At 36.9% G+C, this 23,626-nt stretch overlaps 1 protein-coding gene across 1 annotated transcript in view; it reads right to left on the bottom strand.

Moving 5' to 3' along the window:
• Positions 1 to 23,626, bottom strand: part of LOC101920729 (histone-arginine methyltransferase CARM1-like) — an 81,801-nt gene that overhangs the window by 3,779 nt on the left and 54,396 nt on the right. Inside the window, exons 6-12 of the mRNA XM_055791329.1 lie at positions 14,422 to 14,599; positions 11,985 to 12,075; positions 7,809 to 7,890; positions 5,993 to 6,078; positions 4,532 to 4,621; positions 2,892 to 3,029; positions 978 to 1,067 (exon numbers count right to left, since the gene is read on the bottom strand). Coding sequence (XP_055647304.1) covers positions 978 to 1,067; positions 2,892 to 3,029; positions 4,532 to 4,621; positions 5,993 to 6,078; positions 7,809 to 7,890; positions 11,985 to 12,075; positions 14,422 to 14,599 — 755 coding nt within the window. The remainder of the gene's footprint in view (positions 1 to 977; positions 1,068 to 2,891; positions 3,030 to 4,531; positions 4,622 to 5,992; positions 6,079 to 7,808; positions 7,891 to 11,984; positions 12,076 to 14,421; positions 14,600 to 23,626) is intronic.

The raw sequence follows: 23,626 nt of genomic DNA, 5'->3' as shown, positions 1-23,626 counted from the left end.
TGCATAATTTTGTTTATAGTTATTGCCCATCTTCCACGAACAGTCTTTATTACAAAAGCATTTTTACAAATTTAATCAAAAGGACCCCATTCTAAAGCCAAAACAACTGATGTGCTGCATATTTGATGTGCAGATTAAAATTAATTAATGTCCATCAGACACAATGAATATTTTGTTTTATACAATTACTGTGGGATTGTCATATAGGTCTGAGGCAAAAAAATAGGGAACAGGAAACACATAATGAATGAAGGACACATCTTCCAAGTGTATCTCTCGGAAAAATCAATTCCATCAGCTGTATTTGCCTATGTTTACACTAAATAAAGCATAAGAATGAGAACAGAACACAGTTAACCTGTTTTTCTCAAAAATCTTCCTTTTGGAAGAACTGATGGCTCCTTCCTTCTGTTTGTTTTGATCCGTAAGTGGCAGATTTTTTCCTAAATACAGTGCTGTAGCAACATCTAATGAAGGCTCCTGCTTGGTTGGGAAGGATTGCAGCAGGTAGATTTTTTTCCTCCCCTCATGCTTAATACAGAAAGGACAGGTCCTTCATGTCAAATAGCATTATGGATTTATGTACTTAGCAGAGTGCATCAGGGCATACTGCTGACTCCTTGAGTCACGATGATGCACATCACACAACAGGAAACAGCAAAATATTTTAAGTATACACTAGTTCAAGTAAGTAAATGTCTACTATTTTGCCACAGTACTAAACACAGCACTAAACCATTACACATCTTAAATAAAGCTTTTTTCCTTTTGCCCTTTGTCACACAGCCTAAATAGAATATTGGCTTATATTAAGTAACTGCCGCTAATGCAAACCAATGATGCCATTATACCTGTAGAAATAAAATAAACTCTAAGAGGTCAGAAACTTGTTCTTCCACAGTAGGTGTGTGTTGTTTCCTGTCATACAAGATGTTACCACTCTACAGTAGTATATTTTAGTCAAAATGATTTCTTACCTGAAAAATGGATTCTTTAAATCAAGAACGTTACCAGATTTAAATCCTGTCTGGTCTACCACAGCCATAATCTGAATATCATAACTTTGTCTGCATCAGAAAGAGAAGTATAAAGAAGATGTAATGGAATTAAAACAACTATAACATCTTGTGTGAAAAAATACCAGTGTAGTTACGGTTTGAATAATAATCACTTTGTATAACAAGCCTAGGAAATATATTTGCAGTGGCATCAGTGCAAGGCCATGATTATTTAATCACCTCTAAAGAAATAAAATTTACAAGATGCTTATGCAATTTTAAGAGTTTGCATCTGAAAAACATCATAATTTTGCACTGATAGTATTCAAAAGGGAAAGGTCTTTCCCCCACCCCCCGACAGAAAAACTATAAATTGCAACATTAGCAGGTACAGAGTATTATTTCACGATCAGAAACATCTAACTAGCGAAACAGCATTAAGTTCACTCCTTTCATAACCCTAGATTTCACCAGGAAGGATATTTTTCACAGGACTTTTTGCAAGAAACTGAGTTCACATAAGAAATTAAAGAGGGCCAACTGAGCAACTGAGAGCACACTGAGACACTTAAGTTTGACCAGAGCTGGTCCTTCTGCATGGAACAGGAACTGCAGAGTTACACAGAGGTGCCAAGTTGATCCCAAAAGCAGAGTCGCTTTGTGGTAGGACTTGTTAGCTCGGTGCTAACATGTGGTTCAAGGGCTGCTCCTTCTCAGTCTGGCAAGGGCGCTAGCTCAGGTGTCTGAGCCATGCTCCATTGTAGATACACCGTATGTACTGACATTTTTACAGCAGTGGCTGTGTGATCACCTTGTGGCATACAGTGTTTCTTTTATATACTAAAATATGAATACATTTTACATTTGAAAGAGACCTATCAACATCTGTATTATGTATTTTCTCCATGAGGAGTTTCTAAGCTGAAGATCTAGAAGTTTGACAAATCCCAAATCAAGCATTTGTTGCTGATGTGATTAAAGAGCTCTGGAAGTATTATTGGGAGTTTTGATGTCACTGGAATCACCTGACTGGTCAGTATGTTTCCCATTGGGAAAAAATAAAATAAAAATAATAGTAATAATATAAAAAAGACAAGACAATTCACCTTCCTACACTGTGCAGGCAGGCTTTGTCTTCTGTTAAAACTACACATACACATAAGCAAAGCAGGCGGCAACTTGTGTGACACAGTGACTTGAGGATTGTTTTTAAAGCAAAGTGTAGGAGTGGAGTTATCAAACATTTGACTGACAGCAGGAACAGCAGAGAGGTCTGGTGAGGAAATGTGCCCGTCCAAAAGCAGCCACCTTCATTAGCCTCAGTGGAAGGACAAACACATGAAAAGTACTATTCTTAAACAGGGGAGCGCATCCATAAGGATTTTTTTTCAGAATTAAAGGATTTGGGATCAATCACATTCCTCCTTGTCTCTGCACAGGACTTACTGAGAGACCAGGGATGTTGGGGCTTCAGGCAACCAACCAGGCTGCTGACGAAGACATGGCCAGAGGTTATACTACAGAACAAGGTGTGGAAAATGGCTGGACATGACCTGAGAAATCGGCTGTGTGTGGAAGACAGTGGAGTAGAAAGCTGACAAAAGCTGCAAGTAGCACCGTGAGGGAAGGCAGGATGTGACGGGTGCTTAAGGAGAAGGTATGTGAGAAGGAACATCACTGGTAACAAAAGGAACGTGGAGACCTTTTGGTGAGTGGAGTCTCACAAGGTCAACAGTGCCTACAAACTGTATCAGTGATACCATACAAATTGGCAATGGTGCCAGGAATAACAAATGTGGGTACAAACATACCGAATATTAACTGGTGTCTTTTGGGTACCTCTACCAAGAGCAGCCACACTACAAAATCTGCTTGGGAAGCTTTTACACTTACCTCTTATTGGCAACAAATAAGACTTTTCCTGAGAGAGTTTCCCCCTCTTTAGCAAAGAGGGGTGTCTGAAGAAGGCAGCGGACTTGATACCAGTGAGTGAGAGGTTCTGTCGGTGCAGTGGACAACCAAACAGTTACCCTGAAACAAACAAGAAAAGCTCTCTAGACTTTCTCTCCTGTCTTCTCCTCTTGGAAACAATTTTAAGTTGTTAGATGTTTATGTATTGGAGGCCTCCGCTACTTAGAATAAACTTTAAACTGCCTTCAAGTAAACTGGGAGAGTGATTCTACCCTGTGGTGGGAAATCAATACGTTACGCCTCGTTTTCTTTCTTTATCTGTACTGTGCCTGTCACCACCAGATCTGTGTGCCTAAGCCAATTACAGAGATTCAAAAAAGAGACTCTTCAGATTCCTGTTTTCTTTCCACACTGCCAGGACAGAGAATACTAATTTATCTCTCCTCTTACCACTCAATTTCAACAAATTACAGGAAAAGAATATTTTTCCTGAATGTGTCAATGTGATTCTTCACAATGGTGGTTTCATCCTTAAAGTTCCATCCTTAGACAACACTCCCCAAGAAGGTCCTATGCCTCATTTTCACTTGCAAGAGATACTTCAATAATATACTGAAAAAGGCTGTAGGTGCAAAGAAAGGGGTAACACAGGTAAAACCATGAGTCTGATCCACTCAGATTTCAAGTGCTCAGTCAAAGAACTTCCAGAGCTGTAGAAACATGAAAGAGCTGCTGATTAAGCAAATGCCTACTCCAAAATCAAGACATTCTCAGCAGAGGATTTCAGACAGTTCCTCTGGTTCCTTTTTTATGATTAAAAATTCTACTATCAGCTGTTAAATATAAATGCACATATGTGCATTTTCTTTTAATGGATATGCTATTCTGAAATCTTGACAATCCTCATTTCAAAGGCTAATAAAAGGCACAAACCCCACAAACAAATGCAAGTGCATTTTACTGAAGAAAAACCTCATCTAAAACTAGACCATTTTAACTGGGAAATCAACAAATCTTATCTAAGAGCAAAATACAGATAGTTCAAATCTATGTATTGACTACCTGAGCAAGTATACATAATACTCACCTACTTAGTATACCAGATGAATGTCCCTGTTTTGCACTAAATGCCTGGTGCTGCAGTGAAAAATCTTCCCAAGCCTGGTGAAATTTTCCCCATTTCCATTGTGTCAGCCTGGTACTTGCAACCTGTTCTCCTTTTTGCCCACAAATAAGACCAGCCCAACTGGGAAAATCCAGCTTATGTTCAAATGCTGCTTTACTTCCAATGTAAAATAGAGTAGTATGTAATATTAAAAAGAGTCAGTATTGTCTGGAACAGTGTGTTTTGACCATGAACAATTCCTGGATGTAGTGTACCATAGATAATATGCACGCCAATCAATGGGAAGCAAGATTACCACTACCTACTCATACTGCTAGCATTAGGTTATCACACTTTTTGTTACCTATAGAAGGCAGCATCATTTCTTTTAACATGAAGGAATTACATTACAATCAACGTCAGCACCAGATAAAAGTCTAATTCTAGTACACTTTATATGAAAGGCGTTTTCCCCCCTGTAGTTAATATTTCATACGAAGAAGGAAAAAGTACTTACAGTGATCCTACAAATGCCACATCAAACCAAAAGGCCAGGCCATGGATTAGTCCAGACTGCATCATTTGGAAAACAAAAGGGATTTCCACTCTGCAGGAGAAAAAACAATATGCTGCCAAAGTAATTTCCAAAAAGTACTGGAAATTCCACCAGAAACCTACCTTTTAGTGATTTGTATATTTCCATTCTTATTCAGCAGTTTATGTCTCAATTTTCCATATATTTAAAAGAATATGCTCTTTGTCTCTGTGTCAATAGAATTAACAAATGGAACTGATATAGGTGTTAGGTTTTTGTGTGCCTTATTCAATAGTAGGATCAAATATGCCACCACACAAATGTTACTGCATCATTTGTGGCAACACTGCAGACTGTTATAAATACAGGGGTTCAGCCTTTCCAGTGGAAAATTTCTCATTCCCAGTGAAGGACATGGATTTAGTTTAAAAACTATTTTGAACAGGAAAATGTTCCACAACAAATTTGACAAACAAAACTACTACTGGACGCAGAAGGAAAAACCAAGATGCTTGAGCAAGAGCTGGAGTATTTCCAAAAGAACTATTACTGGCTATGCAGTTGAACCCAAATCTCACCCAGTCTTGCAGAACTGTATCATAAAATTAGCATTCAGCTACAAACATGTTAGTGCTGAGAACCACTGAAGGAAGTCAGTGCTAGCCAGCTGAAACTGGAAAGCAATTCTCCAGCTGTTTCCCACTTCTCTGAGCAAATCTCTTTTAGTAGACCATGCCATTTATACAATTAGTTGTGAGTCATGTTGAAACAACAAGGGTTTAGAGTTTCAAAGGCAGTCTCTGATATTTTCACCTTATGACAGTGCCTTGCAAGGATCTGAAGTACTCCCTCGAGTTCTCCCATACGGTACATTTTATTTCACAGATGTACTGAGGAGGCTTCTCTGATGTCAGGGATGCAAGGTTGGTTTATATATATGACTTTCCAACTAAAAATTTGAAGGGGGTCTGGAGGAAGTAGAGGTACAGCTGCCTCCTGTTAGACTGGAAAATGTTTTAAAAAAAAAGATGCACAAGAGTTCAGCAAGGCAGCTTGTGATGACACTATTTGACAAGGTCTTTTGGGATGTCTACACAGAAAAACAAAAATTGCCTTGTAACTAGATGTAAATGTGTCCCAACTTATAATGCTAAGAAGTAAACGCTGTCTTTCAAAGTCCATTTTATCCCTTTCAGTGTGGAAATTTTGTGAACCAATCTCTAGTGCTTCACAGGCTCACAAACAGGCTTCTCTGCTAATACTGGACAAATCGTCATGCAGATAAATGCTCCAGTCCATTAGGAGTGGTGTGCTAATCATTCTAGCATGCCACCTTCCCTTCTCCACATCCGCCACCAAAACTTCCTCTTTGTCTGAGTGCAAATGATCAATAGCCAGTTACAAAAATGAAAGTTTAAGAGTAGGTTGCTGGCATCTGCTGACCTATGCAAATCTTCTTCAGCAGCTTCCATGAAGTTCACAGTGTACTTCACTGTCCGGGCCATCAGAATTCTCACATCAAAAGTATCCTACGGGGGTTAAAAAAAAAAAAAAAAAAAAAAGGGAGTTTCAACTGTTATTCTGTCTTGTCAGTGTATAAACTTGTTTTCTGTTAAAAAACATGGGAAAAAAGACAAAAATCAACCTTACCAATAAACTTACTTTAGATGTTTCATCTTTTTAGGATTCCTTAGAACACTTGGATTTTGCAGTATTATCAGCATGCAATATATTTGATAGATTACCTATCAAAGACTGTTTTATTCAGCCTAGAAACAATAAAATTTGCCCAGAAATTGAACACTTGTAAAAAAGCAGTGGGTTTATTTGGTGGTGTTTTTTGTTTTGGTTTTTTGGGTTTTGTTTTGTTTTTTTTTTATAAACCACATACATTTTAATGTGCTTTTCTGTTCTGTGCAGTTGGTTAAACTGATCTAAGACAGTATGGAAATAGTTGAAAACTAAATTATGAAGTATATGAAGAAAAATTACTTAATACAGATTTGCCCTCTGGAAAAAAGTTAGGTGTAGTCAATCAGGAAATGAAAACTTCTCCCTTCGTTTTTCTTTCTTTAATTTAATCCACTAATCCTAATCTATCACTGTTCACAAGCTCTTTCATAAGTAAAGCAAACTCTTAACTTAAAGGCTTGTATCACATCCCCCAGTGAACCCATCTAGAGAACCAACATCTATCCACAGAGTAAGGGGAAGCCAAGGAGATATATGATTTTTTTAAAAGAAATAACAATTTCATATGTTTTTTATTGGGCAATTTATTTTTTACTTCAAGGCCCGAAGAATCACGACTGAGAAATCGAAGCCAAACACGTACTTCATACAGGACGCAAGCATGTATGCCCCACAGATTACTCCGTTCTCTAACTGAAAGCCCAAGAGCCAGCACTGAGAATGGCTATGCTATAGTCACAGATAGGGCTGAAATGCCTGAAAACAAATGAGAGTTTTCTCTTATGAAGTACCAAAAGCAGTCAAGTGCAGAAGGTAACATCAGTAGTGTGATGGTCTTTCCAGATTTCTGGACAGGTTTTAGGGTCTCCATGCAACAGCAGCTACACTGGTATCACTACTTACACTAGTTAGCCTAAGGCTAGCAAAGATTTCTTGAATTCAAATTTCTGAGAGAGAACCTTATCATTACACCTACAGTGAAGCATTATACTGGAGCAGAAGGTGCGGAGTGGGGATTGTTTAGGTTTTTTTCCCCAGAGAGGTGAGAAGGATTTCTCCTGCATTCTTTCTAAATAGATACCACCTGGACTTTTACTAAAAAGGAAGAAGGAGAACTGCAGGTGCTAGGTCCAAGTTATGAATAAAATAAGGATATTTACATATAAGAAAGGTGGTTTCATAATACAGAAAAGTGTTTGCTCGGCTGCTTCCTCTTTTCCTGTAACTTGTGGATTAGAGATGGGAAGGGAAAAATCAAGGTCTTGTTTAAGAGACTGGAAACACTGAGGGAAGCTGGTTGCATGTTAGGAAGACAGTTGTTCACATGCTGTGGCTTCCTAATGCGTGCATACCTCTGGGCATCTGTTATTCATAGCAAAACCAGAATATTACCTGTAGTAGTTAACCTTTGACAGCAGTTCTGTTCACACACCTACAGTTCCTTCCTTTACTCAACAGCCCCAGAGCTCTGTTTAACGAGGTGACTACTGTACCTGTAGAATTTTGTGAAGGGGATGAGATAGGGAGGAAAAACCACAAAAAATAACTCCCAGGCATACAAACCTACCACGATAGGTTGTCTGAAATACTCATCCACAGCCACACTGCGCAGACTGGACAGGTTGACCCCATAAAAGCATTCCTGGTACCTAGAAACAGTAACACATAAAATGTTTAGGGAAAAATGTTCCAACCAGACCCAGGCACAATAACGGTAAATGGCAGGTGAAGTGTGCCTTTGGACCTCTTTCCTTTTCCCCTGTCTGCCAAGAAGCCGGATTGCAGCCCTCCTTAGTTTACTTTACCCTCCCCACAGATCCCCTATACAGCACTGAGGTGATGTGATCCTCTCAAATGGACATACGGAGACATCCCACGCTATGCTTCTGAAAGAATCCACCCAGCAAGCAGAGAACGAGGCACTCTTAAACTACCTGTGTAGTCTCAGGCTATTCCAGAATTGGGGGTGGATGTTCTATAAATCAACACAGCGATGAGGACACCCGTATTACAGTTCTGTTCCTTTTTATAGACATTAAAGAGGAAAATAAAGCTGATCCTATACCAACAGAATGGGAGGAAAAGAGTATTTTCATCTTAAGAATTTATACAAATGTGCATTTAATGTATATTCTATTTCCAGTATGAAATTTGGAATGGAAATACACATACTTGCAGTAGTCTTTCTGCTGTGTATAACTCTCTTATCGAGTCACTGAGAAGTTTATTTCCAGATAACAAACAAAAGGGGATTGAAAGGGGAATGCGCAAGGATGCTCAGCTCCCTACGCTGGAAGAGTCATCTAGATATAAAACCTTCAGTGTCTTCAGAAGCAGTTAAAAATGGAAACTTTAAATGTTTGTCCTCATCGTTACAACATTGTACAACTCCCATCGTAACTTTTTTCAAAGTGGATGAGTTACTCTGAACTAATCTGGCAATATACCTTTAATACTGATAAATTCTGCATTACAGTTCTGTGCTAATTGCATAAAGGGAAGATGCCCAGATGATTGTATACCTTAGAGATATCTGAGAAGATACCTTTAAGGAAAGAACTCAAATAAGCACAACGGAGGAAATCAGCTGACACCAATAACTGCAAGTGATCTTTTACCCTTTTCCATATGTTTGCTGTACAGTATAATTGAGTTGCTTATTTATCCCTGATGAGAAACACAGACAAAATGCACACTATTTTTAACCACCTGCTTTATATTTATGCTTTGTATCTTTATATCTTTGAAAGGTTTTCACCAACAAAGACAGCAGTCTGCTTTTCTATGGTAGACTATACATTATCATACTTCTAGAAACGATGACTGGTAAATAAAAATTAATATGCAACTCTGAAGCACAACAATAAGCCAAAATATAGGCCTGAAGAGAAACAAAACATACTTACACAGTTTCATAATTATTATTATTGTACAGGTCCAAGACAATGATTCTAAATGTATGAGAAACATGTAGCCTTTCTTTTGTGTAGTAAACAGGCTACTCCAAGTACCTCATCTAATTTTAGAACACACAGCATGACTTTTGCATAGCATTTTGAAGGGTTTTTTAAATTATGGTGCCTTTACCAGATGAAAGTTCAAATTGAAAATCTGTATATTTCTTTCAGTCTTCTGCTCAAGTACTGTCACCCAACTGGATCCAAACCTGTATCCAATCTCTAAGATACAGGATATAGATTCAGCTAAACAGGAAAGAATTTATTACACACAAAACACATCTTGTGTTTCAGTAACAAAGCTGGACAAGGAATGAAAGCTGTTTCTTGAGGCCTGGAATTTGAAGCTTAGCAAATCACAGGCTGTCACCAGCTAGTACCTGACAGTTTGCTTCAAGTGTCCAAGAAAGCCCTGAGAAACTGCTTTGTCTGAAACAGGACTTTTATAGCTCTGGATCTATCAGGATATCCAGACCTTCTAATATTAAGAACATGAATGTCCTACAGTGCTACAGAAGCAGAACTACTACACACTTACTCAGAACATTTTGATTCCACATTTGGTTGAAAACATTAGAAGCACTAATTTGTTGCTCTTGAGAGCACTCACTAACCTCAACAGTATTTAATCCTCTTGTACCATTAACATCTTGGGCATACATCCATAAAAATACTACTTTGAACACAAAACCTGTTTTGTCTACGAATAATCAAATAGAACCTGATACACAAAGAATATCATCAGTGGTAACTGTGACATTTCTGTGGTTATTTTGGTTGAAACATTCTCATAAAAACATCAGAAGTAGGTAATAAAAAGATCTGTCAAAAAAGGGAGACATCGTTTTGCAAAGATGGGCGGGGGAAAGACTACAGTATGTTGTAATTTACATACCAACCTGATCACTGTCATAATTACAAAGCATTACTACAGTCTGTGATAATAATGTCAGTGACAAAAACATTCTTGGTGCAAAGCAAAACTAGTTAGTAAAGCAGGCTTGAAAAATCTGGTTTTCCCCTTTACGCAATTCTCTGAAACCCTTGCAGTGGTTGACAGATAATTCAGGTTATTAAATGTATGTATGTAGAATATGTGGAATCAAATCATGCCAGCTAGATACAGATGAAGTTCTCTCCTTTTTTTTAATTTATTTTATTTTTATTTTAAATGCAGATGGTGCATTTGTGTTAACAAACTATAAGAAACTAATCTACCTGGACTACTCAGTCCCAGCTGTACAATTCTTAAACAACAAAAGGCTGCAGATTTTTTCCCACCACCAAAAACATTACCATATACATCAGTTTTGATGGAGATACACGCACATACACTGTGCCTACCCCACAGATATTCCACAGAGGTCTTACATTTATTACAAATGAAGGTGAAGCATCCAAAGCAGTCTGAAATGAAATGCTTTCATATTTGCAGTAACATCTAGTCCTGTATAGACCTGGGAAAAAAAGCTATAATTCTGCTTCATACTACTAAGTATTTATATATTTTCTTCACTAAGTGAGGAAGAATCTGCATCATGGTACAACATTGTGCTTCAGTCTTGTAATTTATAGTTTAATATATACTATCGACATGTTATGTATATAAGCAAAAATAACAGGATCTTTGGGAAGAGGGACCAGAATGACAGTTGAGATGTGAAAACTTCTCAGAAATTACTTCTGCCTTCTTTTTTCAGTTTCTTAACATAAAAAATACTGTTGCAATTTTTGAAATTGTAAATATACAATGTAAACATTTCATAATCGGCTCAACCTGCACAGTGAGCCAGCAAAGAATTCATCACTTTTCACATTTCACTCCTTTATTCACTATAGAAATACTAAGATTTTGACATATCTCTACTTCAGAGACAGCCAGAAGAAAACTTCCAAGTATAAGCAGTTACACCGTAACCTGGGCATGAAAGCAAATGTTGTCTTTAATCAAAGAAACCAACAAATAGGTCTGATGAAGACCACTTAACATTCACATTCCACATTGCAAGCTGTAAGAACAGTCGAAAGACTGCATTTATAAACTTCCTGAAGATTAAGAACAGTTAACCTTGGAGTTCCACAGTACCATTTATCCAAAACCTTTAAATAATATTTTATAAATGGCTAATATATAAAGTAACTGAGCTGTATCAAATGAAGGACTGAATGTATTTAAAAATAAACCTGCCCTTTGCTGAAATGGAATAATCTGAATTTCTCCTGATTAGAATATCACTATATAGATATCCTATATAGAGCACCGCAGCAGCTCAATAGTAGCAGTAGGACACTTCGAGGCAAAAGGAGTGCAACCTCTAGTTAAAGCTGCATGAAAAATTTAGGTGGACAGAAAGTAACTACCAAATTGGAAATTGTTCAGGACATAGGAATTAATGCTTATTCTCTCTGAAGATTGCCAAGGAATCTTTCCTGTGCTCAGACACCTGGCACTTCAGGCAATATGATGATCACCATACACAGCATACTACCCTTTGGTGCAGCAAAGGAAAACTAGCACCTGATTCACAGTCAACTATTTTTTTCACAATGGATGCTCCATGGAGTCAATTTCTTTTGAAATTGACAGCTCCAGCACTTCCTGAGAGATCCTTCAGACTTGTACAGTAAGCAGTATGACTGTAGGCTAGAGCAGAATTGAACATGGAAAACATAAAAACATTATCTTCCAATGTTGCCAGATAGCTTATGCTGAATCAAAGAACTAATTTAATTTTTAACCTCTACTGAATCTTTGACAAAAATAAACTAACATAAATAATCATTACCAAAAATTGGCTCTGGAGTAGTGTTCCACGTACAGCTGCTCATCAGAAAAAGGAGCCAAATGAATGTCACTGTATGTTGGGAACATCATTCCTAGTAAACAAAAGACAATATAAAGTAGAAAGGCAAGTATTCAAGAAGTGTTTGAACAATGTTCTTAAATACATGGTTTAGTGTTAAGGTTGTCCTGTGTGGAGTAAGCAGCTGGATGTGACGATCCTTGTGAACCCCTTCCAACTCAGGATATTCTGTGATTCTATAGTCCCATAGATATCCCTACAGGGATTCTTCACCAGCAAGAAACCACCAGTTCAGAAGCAGCAGTTGCCATACACTTGAGATCATCTTCGCATTTAGTTTCATTAATATATGGGTTACTGAAATGTTAATATGCTAAACCAGTAAAAACCCCAACCCAGAACAACTTACAGAAGAAACCAGAATACTTAATAAAGTCCTAGTAATTTCATGGTCCCATATCAAAAATCCAAATTATTTAGCTTTCTTCAAATGAAGCAAAATGCTAGCTATTAAATACGTCCTCAGCACTCTCCAGTGGAATTACAGCACCTTCTCTGCTTATAGCTAACCTAATAAATACAACATTTGTGAGAAGGATTTGCATTAAAGCTCAGACTTCATCTTGAATTAAACTGCTGGGTATGGTTTTGGTCAAATTCAGAACTGCTGTTAACGAAGGAAGAAGTTATATGAACTTCACTCTTAAGAATTTTATTCGGAAACTCATAGCACTTCAGAGTAAATACTGAGAAGTTTACAAACAGAAAAATGTTATTATACCTTTTTTTTTTAAACAGATGCTGAAGTTGAGAAACAAGTGTTCTATTTGCATGAAGTGGCAAATCAGTGACTGAGCAGGGAATGAAATCCTGATCTACACTAGTTTGCAAGAATGCATTTTCATTAGGATGTTGCACTCTAATGGCTTAGGAAACCACAGGAATTACCTGCTATGGACAGTGCATCGGACCACCTAGCAGCTTAAAAGAAAGCCCTTGTATTCCATTATGCACGTGTCAATGGAAGCAGGAAACAAGGCCTGGTCATTTTGAACTACACTAGAGCGTACTTCACCCATTTTTAATCTGGTATAAAACACAATGCATAGTTGAAGGTAAGGATAGGTAGAGCAGGGGAGGGGAAAGGAAACAGCTTTCCTTTTGTAAGTGCGTCATGTAGGAAGAGTTCACAGGAATTTAAATCAAGAACAACACCCACTCACAAAACACACATGCTTTTTAAAACTGGCTGTGGGGAGAATATTAGCAAGTTTGCAGAGAATTTGGGACAGAAAGTTTCCAAAGCTAACTGGTACTAAATATTAGCAGCTAACTCAAAATGTCACAATCTCAGCTTACTTCTTAGACAATCGTTAAGTTTAATAATCACCACATAAGGGGATTCATCCCCACTATACAAGTGAGCAATCAGAAAGTTAGGCACATAGTTTAAAAGCACTCATTTAAAACTGAAAATGAGCTGCCTACTGACCATTTTTCAGAAGCGCTCCACTGAAACTGGGCCCTAAGAATCTAAACAGGAGACTCAGGATCAGTGGCTGACGAGAAAAATACTGACCAAACATGCTTTGCAAGTTTGAAACAGATCAACAGCAAAGTCATTAGCTACCTGCATTAAGGCACAGATTCAGTCCATTCAGAAACTTCCATGCTGAGTAATTTTACTTGAGAAAGGTCTCTTTTAAAGAAGCCTTTCAAAGAGAGACTTCATTTAATTTTCAGCAGTTCATGTAGAAAGATTTATCATTTAGCAATTGGATGCTCAGATTTGCCTCTCAAGGAAGATTCCCATGAGGCCCTGGAACTTACTGATTCTCTTCAAAACTCCAAACACAGGAGGGATGAAATACAGAGCATTGAACACTGTGAATCTCTCACATGTCACTCAAAGGGAACATGCAAGTATCAGAATAAGATATTTGGGAGAAGCACTATGAAAGTACGTCAAAACAATTTGAACTTCACAGTTTTCCCAAAGGCAATATATTACAGGTTTTCCATGAAAAAAGCTCATCCTATTTGACTGTTCTGCTCTTGCCTGCATTTCACTGTCTGGCAGTTGAGGCTAGTGTGTCATCATCTATTGTGATATGTTGCAACAGAGATGCATGGTGTATACAGCAGCAAGTTAAGATTAAAACACAAGCAGAACTCAGCAGTGCAACAGCAACATAATCAAAAGCTATTTCCACCGTGAAACAGCAATAGGTCACAGCATATAGTACAACAGCAGTGGCTGCATCATTATACAAATTCCCCTGCCCCCCCTAGATGTTGGTAGTAAAGCTAGAACGAGGGTATAGAACCAGACAATCCTGGCCCAGTTCAAGTCTTTTTCTTTCAGAAGATTTTTATCTTCCCTTCTCTATGCAGGGCGTAACTGTGGTGACACACTCACCATTTGATTTCAACCATTTTTTGGAATGGAGGTAACTTTCCAGCATCCTTTCATTGAACAGCATATAACCCATCGGTTCAGAAATTACCACATCCACACTCTCAGGCAGGGAGATCTCCTCAATTTTTCCAGACAGAACTGTGATCTTGTCAGAAAGGTTGTTGCTTCTCACCAACAGCTGGAGGAAAAAACCCAAAAGTACACAGAGTGTTGACTCCTTTGATTAGCAGAATTTATATCAGACATTTTTAATTAGCATTAAACTCCCTATAGTGTAAACCAACTACCTCAGTCTGTTAATATAAATTAAAATATAAAGGTAAAATTTTTCCTTGCTACACGAAAATTTCTAAAGGCTAAGGCTCACTGGAGCAAACTCAGAGGAATGTATTGTGTGGGATCAGCAAGTGACAGTACAAGTACTGTTGTTCTGTAAGAGATAATTGTAATCAATATCCACAGGAACAAATATCTACCAGGAAAAGGGGGTAGTTTAATTCAATACAGATTACAAAGAAAGGGTCATCGTAATTGTCCACGTTTTTAAAATACTGTTCTTGAGTGAGTTACATACTCATGACAGAATGAAGAAACGCAAAGAGCTGAAGTTTTCAGTGAGTAATTTCTAAGCATAAATGGAGCACAGCACTATATTCACGTAAACACATTCACATGGTCCAGTATTAAGAGCCATAATACTGGAGATTTATCCACTTTTTTTGTGCATAGTGAACCTCGGAGCAGAACATCTAACGAACAGAAGAAACAGACCTAAAATTTTATGTTTGATACAGCTAGTTATGAAGGAAAATAACAGCTTTTTCAAAGCCTTTATATATCTACACATGTGTATGCTATTTAGCTGCACTGTACTCAGACATATGGGGAAGTATCTAAACCTATGTTCAAATAACGAGTAGAATCTCAGTTCTTCTGGTACACACAAAGAAACAATTATTTCCCACTAATCTAAGGTCTCTGCTGGGAGATTCTATCAAATGAAGGATGCTTTGCAACAGCACAGTAGGAGATTTGTATTGATGTCCAGAGATACCAGGAAAATCCAGTAAATAATAGGAAACACTCCCTCACAGATGTACTTGCATTGGTATAATTATAAGATCAATAGAAGAGCATAATTACTTCCACAAACCTTTTCCAAAACATACTGGGCCTCAGGCAACAGTGATGAAACCTATGACTCATTCTAACTAGAGAGGCTAATGTTGTTATTAGCTAATTCACTGAAATGTGAATATGCTAAAGCAGTTAGTAAGAAACCCAACCCGAACAACCTATAGAACAGGTCAGAACACTTCATAAAGTTCTAAAGATTTTATGGTCCTATATCAAATACTTGAACTATTTAGTTTTCATCAAATGAAGTGAAAAGCTAGCTGTTTTTCCAGTAGAATCATAGCACCTTTGCTTATAGCTAGCCTTATAAATATAACATCTGTGTGAAGGATTTGCATCAAAGCTTGAATCAGTGATACAATTAAAGATTTTCAGTCACAACCTGCCTACATAAATGGCATGCTAATATGATGATAAAACTACTAAATAAAACAAAAATCATTGTACACCAACACGCTACCAATTAGGTAAATAACATTTCTGCTACTTTTACTGATGAGTGTTTGTAACCAGTTCTAAGAACAGGTTGACAGATTTTTTGGAAGTTCTTTAGACCAGAGACTATGTGAGCAGACACATGATGTGATTTCATTTTGGAAATGAAATTACCATTTTGTTCACAGGTGAATTGTGAATCTAAAAATAACTAACCTTCAAATAAAAGCTCAGCAGCAGCATGGATGCACAAAGGCAGAACCCGAAATCATTTCAGACCCTCACAGACTGCGCCAGATAACTCACATGGTTGGCTAGAGGGCAGCAGAATGCTACAATATCTCTATCACATGAAGTGGAAATGCTTATATTATGAAAATCTTTTACTGAAAATTTTTACTTTTTTTTTTTACTGCTTTATTATTTTTTTTTACTGGAAGTAGTAGCATGGAGACAAATAGAAAAGGCTTTTCATTGTTATTCCATATTATTGTTATTACACAACAACAACAACAAAAATAACGTTTATTTGCTTTCCTACCCCTAGATTCAGCAAAAAACAAAGAAAATTCAAAGAAACACTGTCAGTACTAATCCTGTTGTTCAGAGTGTAGCTATGAGTTGGGAAAGCTAATGTTCCCTGTGCTTTTGGCCATCTTAGCACAGACAGCAACTGTGTTCCTAAAAGGAATTTAGCTGATGTCAGGTTTTGGCCACAGAGTCTCAGGGAACAGACACCTCTGCTTATTCACACAAGATTCTTCTCAGTGTCACTCCAATATGCTCAGACTGTGGCCTGAAAAAGCAATTCTGCACCTGCCAAAATCTCAGTCTGTGTACCAGGACTGTCAGGAAGCCAACAAATGTCAATTTAAGCATTCATATTTACATGCATATCTGAGACAGACTAGATCAAGAGATTGATTTATTTCAGGGAGAAGATAATTTGTCCTATGTCAGCCTTTTTTTTTTTTTTTTTTTTTTTTTCCCTGTGATTTTTACAGCTGTTTAAGAGTTCATAAGCAGTTCCTGTCTAGCTGGATTAGTGGCAATGAAAAGCTAGTTTTGAAAGTGTTAAACATTTAATTTTTAAAAAATTATTTTTTAAACACAAAGATGTTTTTCTGAAACTGAAATTTACCATGCATTGATGAACTCTGATTAGTGGCTTATTATCACATAACAGAAGCAAAAATCAAATGACTGACATTAAAGATTGGAGAGCTACAGCCTCTCACAAATCGCATACATCTGTTTTGTACAAGAGGAAGATTCTACAGAAGTGAAAAAAAAAAGGTACAACAGCTACAGAACCTAAGTGTATTATATCAAATGCGCATACAATATTGTTAACTTCTGCTTCCATGCAGTACTAGTCTAAAACACAGATTTAAAAATAAATAAATAAGTGAAGCACTTTGAGGATGCTAAAAGCTATGAACTTAACTCTTTGTCCTAGTGACTTCCATCTTGTTTGAACTTACTTTATTTTTGATAGGATTATTATGTTAATTCACTCTCTGCAGTACATTAATGAATTGAGGGTTTTAAACACAGGAAGTTATTTCTGCCATCACCAATACAACTTTCCTGCTCAGGCAGGAATATTGGCCATGTCATTTAAAAGATTTGCTTTAAAAAATTTCTTTATCTCTTTCACTGAAACACTCAACCCATACCTTCATTTTGACAGCTTACTGGTTTTACTAATCTAAATTGAAGCTTCTTTTTTAAATATTAGCAAATTTTGTGCCTTTTTAAACAAATACTATTGGCAGATGAAGAACAAGCAGCTAACAATGATGGCAGCAGAGTTTGTTGACTCAGTGCCTTTGGGAATCAATAGCAAATCTGTGGCAAAAAGAGAACAAGTATCTGAGTGGGTGTGTTGACAATGCTTTCACCTCCCACACAGTATTTCAGAAATTCCTGCCATCACCAAGTTATGGTCAGCACAATGTGTTTGAACAAAAGGAGTGAAGCAGCTTCAATATTTCATCGTTTTAGTGAAGGAAAAAAAGATCCAGGGAAAAAAATTTCACCCAGTGTGTTACCATTTTGTCAACTGATGGAGAAGAATGCGTTGTTTTCAACATACATGCTCTCGTGATTCTCCCAGACTTCAGAACACTTTGAAAGCAGGCCAAGATTACAGTGATGGAGGATAAAATTGATATCTTGAACCAAAATACAAGCAGTTAAAATTGTATCTGGTGTATGCACTCACTTCAAACGAGTTGCATCCATCTGCCACCAAATGCGGCCATGTTTGTGTTCTGGCTATTTTTTCCTTTACCTTTTCTCATGCAGCATTCATTAAAATTAAATGCCTAAAAGTTTTTGGTAAAATAGTAAGGATTTGTTCAACAAAAAACCAATCAAAACTGATCTCTGTAATACATAAAGCTAATGAGAAACTTCTCACATACATCTCTCCTCATGAAAGGGCCAGTTTTGTATGCAGATACAGCAGATTTCTCACCCAATAAAACAGACTGAAAAAGAGGCCCAAGTGTTCCATAAGCCCAATAATCGATGTCATGTATCATACAAAGCTATGAATTCAATCCTTTTCCATATGACTTCGCCCAGAATTATCATGAAACACTACAATATAAATATCATAACATGTTTCACATTTTGATACCAGGATCCATCCCTACTCATAAATCAAGTCTGTTTTCTCCGGAGACCAAACAAAAGTGTAAAATTCCTCATGGAACAAAACCCTCTGAATCTGATTCCCAAAGTTGGCAAACAGATTAATCTGTGCAAGCACTGCTATAGGAACCCTGCCAAAATAGTAAAGAGCATGACAGCATCTTGAATAGTGAAACACGAATACTCCAGTAGCTTTTATCTAATTGTGGAACTACACACTTTTTAGAGAGGCTTAAGAACTATGTGTTTGAAAGTTCTGCTGTGATTAAACTTATTAATGTACTGAACACTGGGGGATACAGAGAAAACAGAATAACATCTTCCCACTACATAGAAGACTGAGAGGACTCATGCAGGTGACAACATATATATGTGTTAACAATGTGCCTTTGTGCAGCGCTTCAAAAAAACCCCAACAGAAATACAATGTTAATTTGACATATACATTCTCTTGCATTTTTCAAAAGTAAATAGCAAGACTGACAGATGGCCCACCAAGACCCTAAGCAAAAATGTAATTGGCTGCAATTTTCAATAGTTACAGATAAAAGTACAGTTATGCAGGTGCAAAAGAAAGTCAAATTAGTAGAGTTAATCTATCAGGAAGCTTCATACAACTCCACCTGCTCCAATTTTGCGCATCAGCACTGCTGCATTATCCAAGATCATAAGCAATTTTTCTGACCTTGCCTAACAGAAGATCTCAGGAGTAATCATCACACATCAGAGCTTACAATATAAGGCTTGGTCCACCCTTTAGAGTTCACCTGAACTGCCAAACCTTTAAAATACAGATGTAAACAAACTAAGTGTATGAATGAGGTATATTCTACACTAGTTCCAAAGAATACAAGGAATCATAGAATTGTTTGGGTTGGAAGAGATCTTCACAGACCTCTTCCAGGGATATTATTCCACTAGGCCAGGTTGCTCAAAGTCCTGTCCAACTGAACCTTGCACACTTCCAGGAATGGGGCAGCCACAACTTCTCCAGGCAACCTGTTCCAGTGTTTTACCACCCTCATAGTAAAAAAGATTCTTTCTTACATCTAGTCTGAATCTACCCTCCTTTAGTTTTTAGTGTACATTAACAGCATACCATATGAACCCCACCACACAGCATCTGACATACCAGCTGAGACAGGAGACAATTTGCCACGTAATTAAATACAGTTAAAGGCTTTTAATCTAAATCACAGAAAACACAAACAGGTGCAGTTTATTTGTTTATTGCACAGAAGATAGTAAGGTGCACACAAGTACTACCTAAACAATACATAGAAAATAACTGCAAACATTATGGTGCTTGAGACAGAACCTTTGCAAAACTGCCCCAAGTGCATATCAAATGCTTTCCTAAATTCCTGTATGTGTTTTGCAGGCAAACTGAGTCCACCCATACATGAGCACCCTCACAGGAGTCGTAACAGAGTCGACTCAAGGTTAATTGTCTTTCATTAAATGAATTCCCTTGTGTTTGCCTATTGAAACAGATGGAATAGCAATCCTGCATGTAACAACTTACTATTCACACCCCATATCATGACAAACATTTCATCAGAAGTAGGTATTTCTACTTGTAATGATCCCATCACTAGCTAACCTCCATAACACAATCACATTTTCCTCATGTATACTAGCTCACTCTTTCTGTTTATCTAATACCAGTCTATTAATGTTGATGCTTACCCTTGGTCCTAGACAGACTGCTTAGAATCACATTTCCTGTTTAGACAAAACAACTACCGGCACCAGCCACTTCCAGCTTTACTTCTTCTGCTCCCCACCATTTTATTGGCAAAGGATTTACTGCAATAGTGAATCTAGATTGAGATGGCTTTCATCTCACATCTTATGCACAGATCACTGAAGAGCACTGGCTCTCATTCACTCTACACAGTCTCCCCCCTATTACAAGCTGGTTTGTTCAGCAAGATCCGTTTCAACTTTCTTTCTCTACCATGGATGGTAAATGGCAGGAGCTAGCTAGCCAGCAGTTGTATATCCAGAACGTGGAGTCACAGAATAGAAGAAAACCTGGTGCAGAGTCATGATAAAGGTTCACAGGGTTTCTCCCTCCTCTGTTGAATTTTTCGAAACAGGAAAAAAAGCAGTTAAGCCTTGGATACACAAATGCCAGGCAGAAACTATTGTGTGTGCTAGTAAAAATCCGATACCCAATAGGTAGACCAGACTGACATGAAAATAAACAAAAGGTGACAATAATATTAACTCAAAATATTCATTCATTCATTCAAAAATAAAATTCCTTTGAATGCTATTCTTTTCAGTGTACAGAAACAGCAAAGTACTGGGAATAAATATTACAGACCTTAGACTGTTATAATGACTTGCATTTTAAAATTATGTATATTATTAATTAATCTTCTGTTGTCATATTTAGTTTAAATGCAAATAAGACTTGTCTAATGTAAACCTGTATGAACTTCAATGGAATTATGTCACACATGCAGACCACCATAACAAAGAGGTTCAGGTCTGTCTAGCTTTCCTGAACAGCCTGATGAAGCCATGGAACAAAACAGAAATGCAAGCTTACTGCAAATCAACAAAAAAGCCACCCAACTACTACACAGAATACAGTGACACAGACAGGAGATATTCTTCAGCAAATATCTAAAATAAATGAGTGACTAAGCAACAGCCAGTATGTTTCCTAATAGAGCAGCTGCTATGAATTTTCCCTCCAACACATTTTTCAGATATTCTACCTTTGCACATCTATACATAATACACAGTCTTCAACACTGTCAAACAGACATCTGATTTCTGGTCACTGCACTGTAGTACTAAATCTTTAATATAATTCTTCTAAAACAAACCTCCAACCATAAAGAGGAATTTACTGTAAACAAGAAAACTCTCAGTAAAAAGTATTACAGCATTAATTTGCACTGTTCAAATATTATTTCCTGTCAGTCAGTAGTTCATTGTATCAGTTTCAAGTGTTTTGTATTATAACAGAAAAAAATTTAGAAGGAATTATTTATTAATCTCCCATTCAACATTATTACACATCTGAAACAGATGAACAATATAATAAATTCATACAGAAATGAGAGAAGAAATGGATGGAAAGTAATGCTCTTCTCATAATCCAGACAATTGATAAACCATACTAATGAAATCCCACTGTGGAATATAAGGAGATGACAAATAGTATACCTATGGATAAGCATCTTTATACTGAATAAACTTCAATTCTTAAAACATATTATGTGTTAATAGATCATCTGACCTACAAGAAAGTTCATGAGTGAACAAGTTTTCACAAGAAATTATGGCTATAGAAGTCTATTATATTTCTTATGAAACTGGAGTCCCATTTGGGAAAGTAGGAGGAGAAGAAAATGACCAAAATTCTATGAATTATCAAACTGACACTCTGAATTTTAGCCAGTATTCTTCAGTAGCTACAGCTGCTTAAGATTCTTTACTTCTCTTGATCAGTCAAAGGTTCTTTATTCCTCTTTATCAATCATAGTTTTAAGCCGTTCAGCATTTCATCCTCCCCAGGAGAAAAGCAATTCAATTTATAAAACAAATGGATTAATGCTATTTCTCTATGAATACGTTGTCAGACATATTACGTGCATCTGCACTGCATCACAATATACTCCATTTTTTATATACCACAGATGTGGCATGTGCCATTTCACAGATAATGATTTTGCTTACTTCTGACCAGAGTCGAGTTCAAAGCTGTGACTAAAATGTTAAAAAACCCCCAACATTATACTCACTACTACACATTACACTACTACTAGGAAAAAAAAGTTCTCTTTTGCTCTTTTTCTTATGCTTTCATAAATAAAACTTCTGACTATAATGAAACAAAGATATGGCACAAAATCATACCTGTTTACAAAATCCTGTGTGAAATAAAACCACTTTCCACCCTTCCCTCTGAGAGATTCCTTCCATAGATTAACATTTTTAATGCTTTTGATAGGTTTGACAAAATGACATACATCAGAAAAATACTCCCTTTAATTAAAAAGAATCTTTCCAATTATTCAAATTACAATAAGAAAATAGAAATGTTCTTTCAGTACATATATGCCGTTAGGCTAGTACATCCTCACCAGTTCCAAAAGTAACACACACATAATAAAACTTTTGTCAACAGCAACACAAATAAGGCAGAACTATAAAATGGTTGTATGAAACAATCTTTTTTCTCAATACATAAGTTAATACAAAATGTGTATGGGGAGATTATGGAGTCCTGTATTTAAGCTGGAGTGAAAAATACAAAGAATTTATACATTAATAACTATTTTTATCTGGAGAGAAATAAAAATGTCTAATATTCACGTTTTGTTCACAGCAGACATTGTAATTTTTTACAAATTTTTACAAAAAAAAATTGTTTGCCAGTCTTCCCCAGGAGCGAGGCTGGATTGCTGCATCAGGACATACAAGAGGAACTGTCATGGAACCACTGAATGCTCATTGTGTGGACTTAGAGGAACTACAGACTCCTAATGTTGCTCTTGAACGTTTATATTCTAGATCAGTAAAGCAAAAAGAAAAACTAACATCTAGATACTGCAAACTTTTTCTAGGTATGGGTTGAAAAATCCTCCATGTTATCACTTTTCACCCTCATCCACATTAAAACTATTTTTAAAACTCAGCTAGATGTGATCAGTGTTGACAAAATTTATGATTGTAACGTTCACAGCTCTCACCACACATGGTGATGTTCACCTAAATAAGCACAGACTGCAAAAAAAATGGAGAATTTCCCTGTTGCTGCTGTTTAGGACTAGCACTTCTTAGGAAGTTACCTTCTCCTAAGGCATTTAGTTACCAATACTACTTTGAGTGCTTACATTTTTTGTAAAATCGTATTAGAATGCTTAGTAAAAATGCCTGAAAAACATCTTTCAAAACTAAGCGCATTCTTTGGACATGTCCTTTTCAAACACTAAACACAGTTTTGCAT

This window comes from Falco peregrinus, chromosome Z (assembly GCF_023634155.1).
Source record: "Falco peregrinus isolate bFalPer1 chromosome Z, bFalPer1.pri, whole genome shotgun sequence".
Classification (NCBI taxonomy): domain Eukaryota; kingdom Metazoa; phylum Chordata; class Aves; order Falconiformes; family Falconidae; genus Falco; species Falco peregrinus.
The sequence above is the reverse complement of the archived record's forward strand: the minus strand, read 5'-3'. Positions and strand labels throughout refer to the sequence as shown.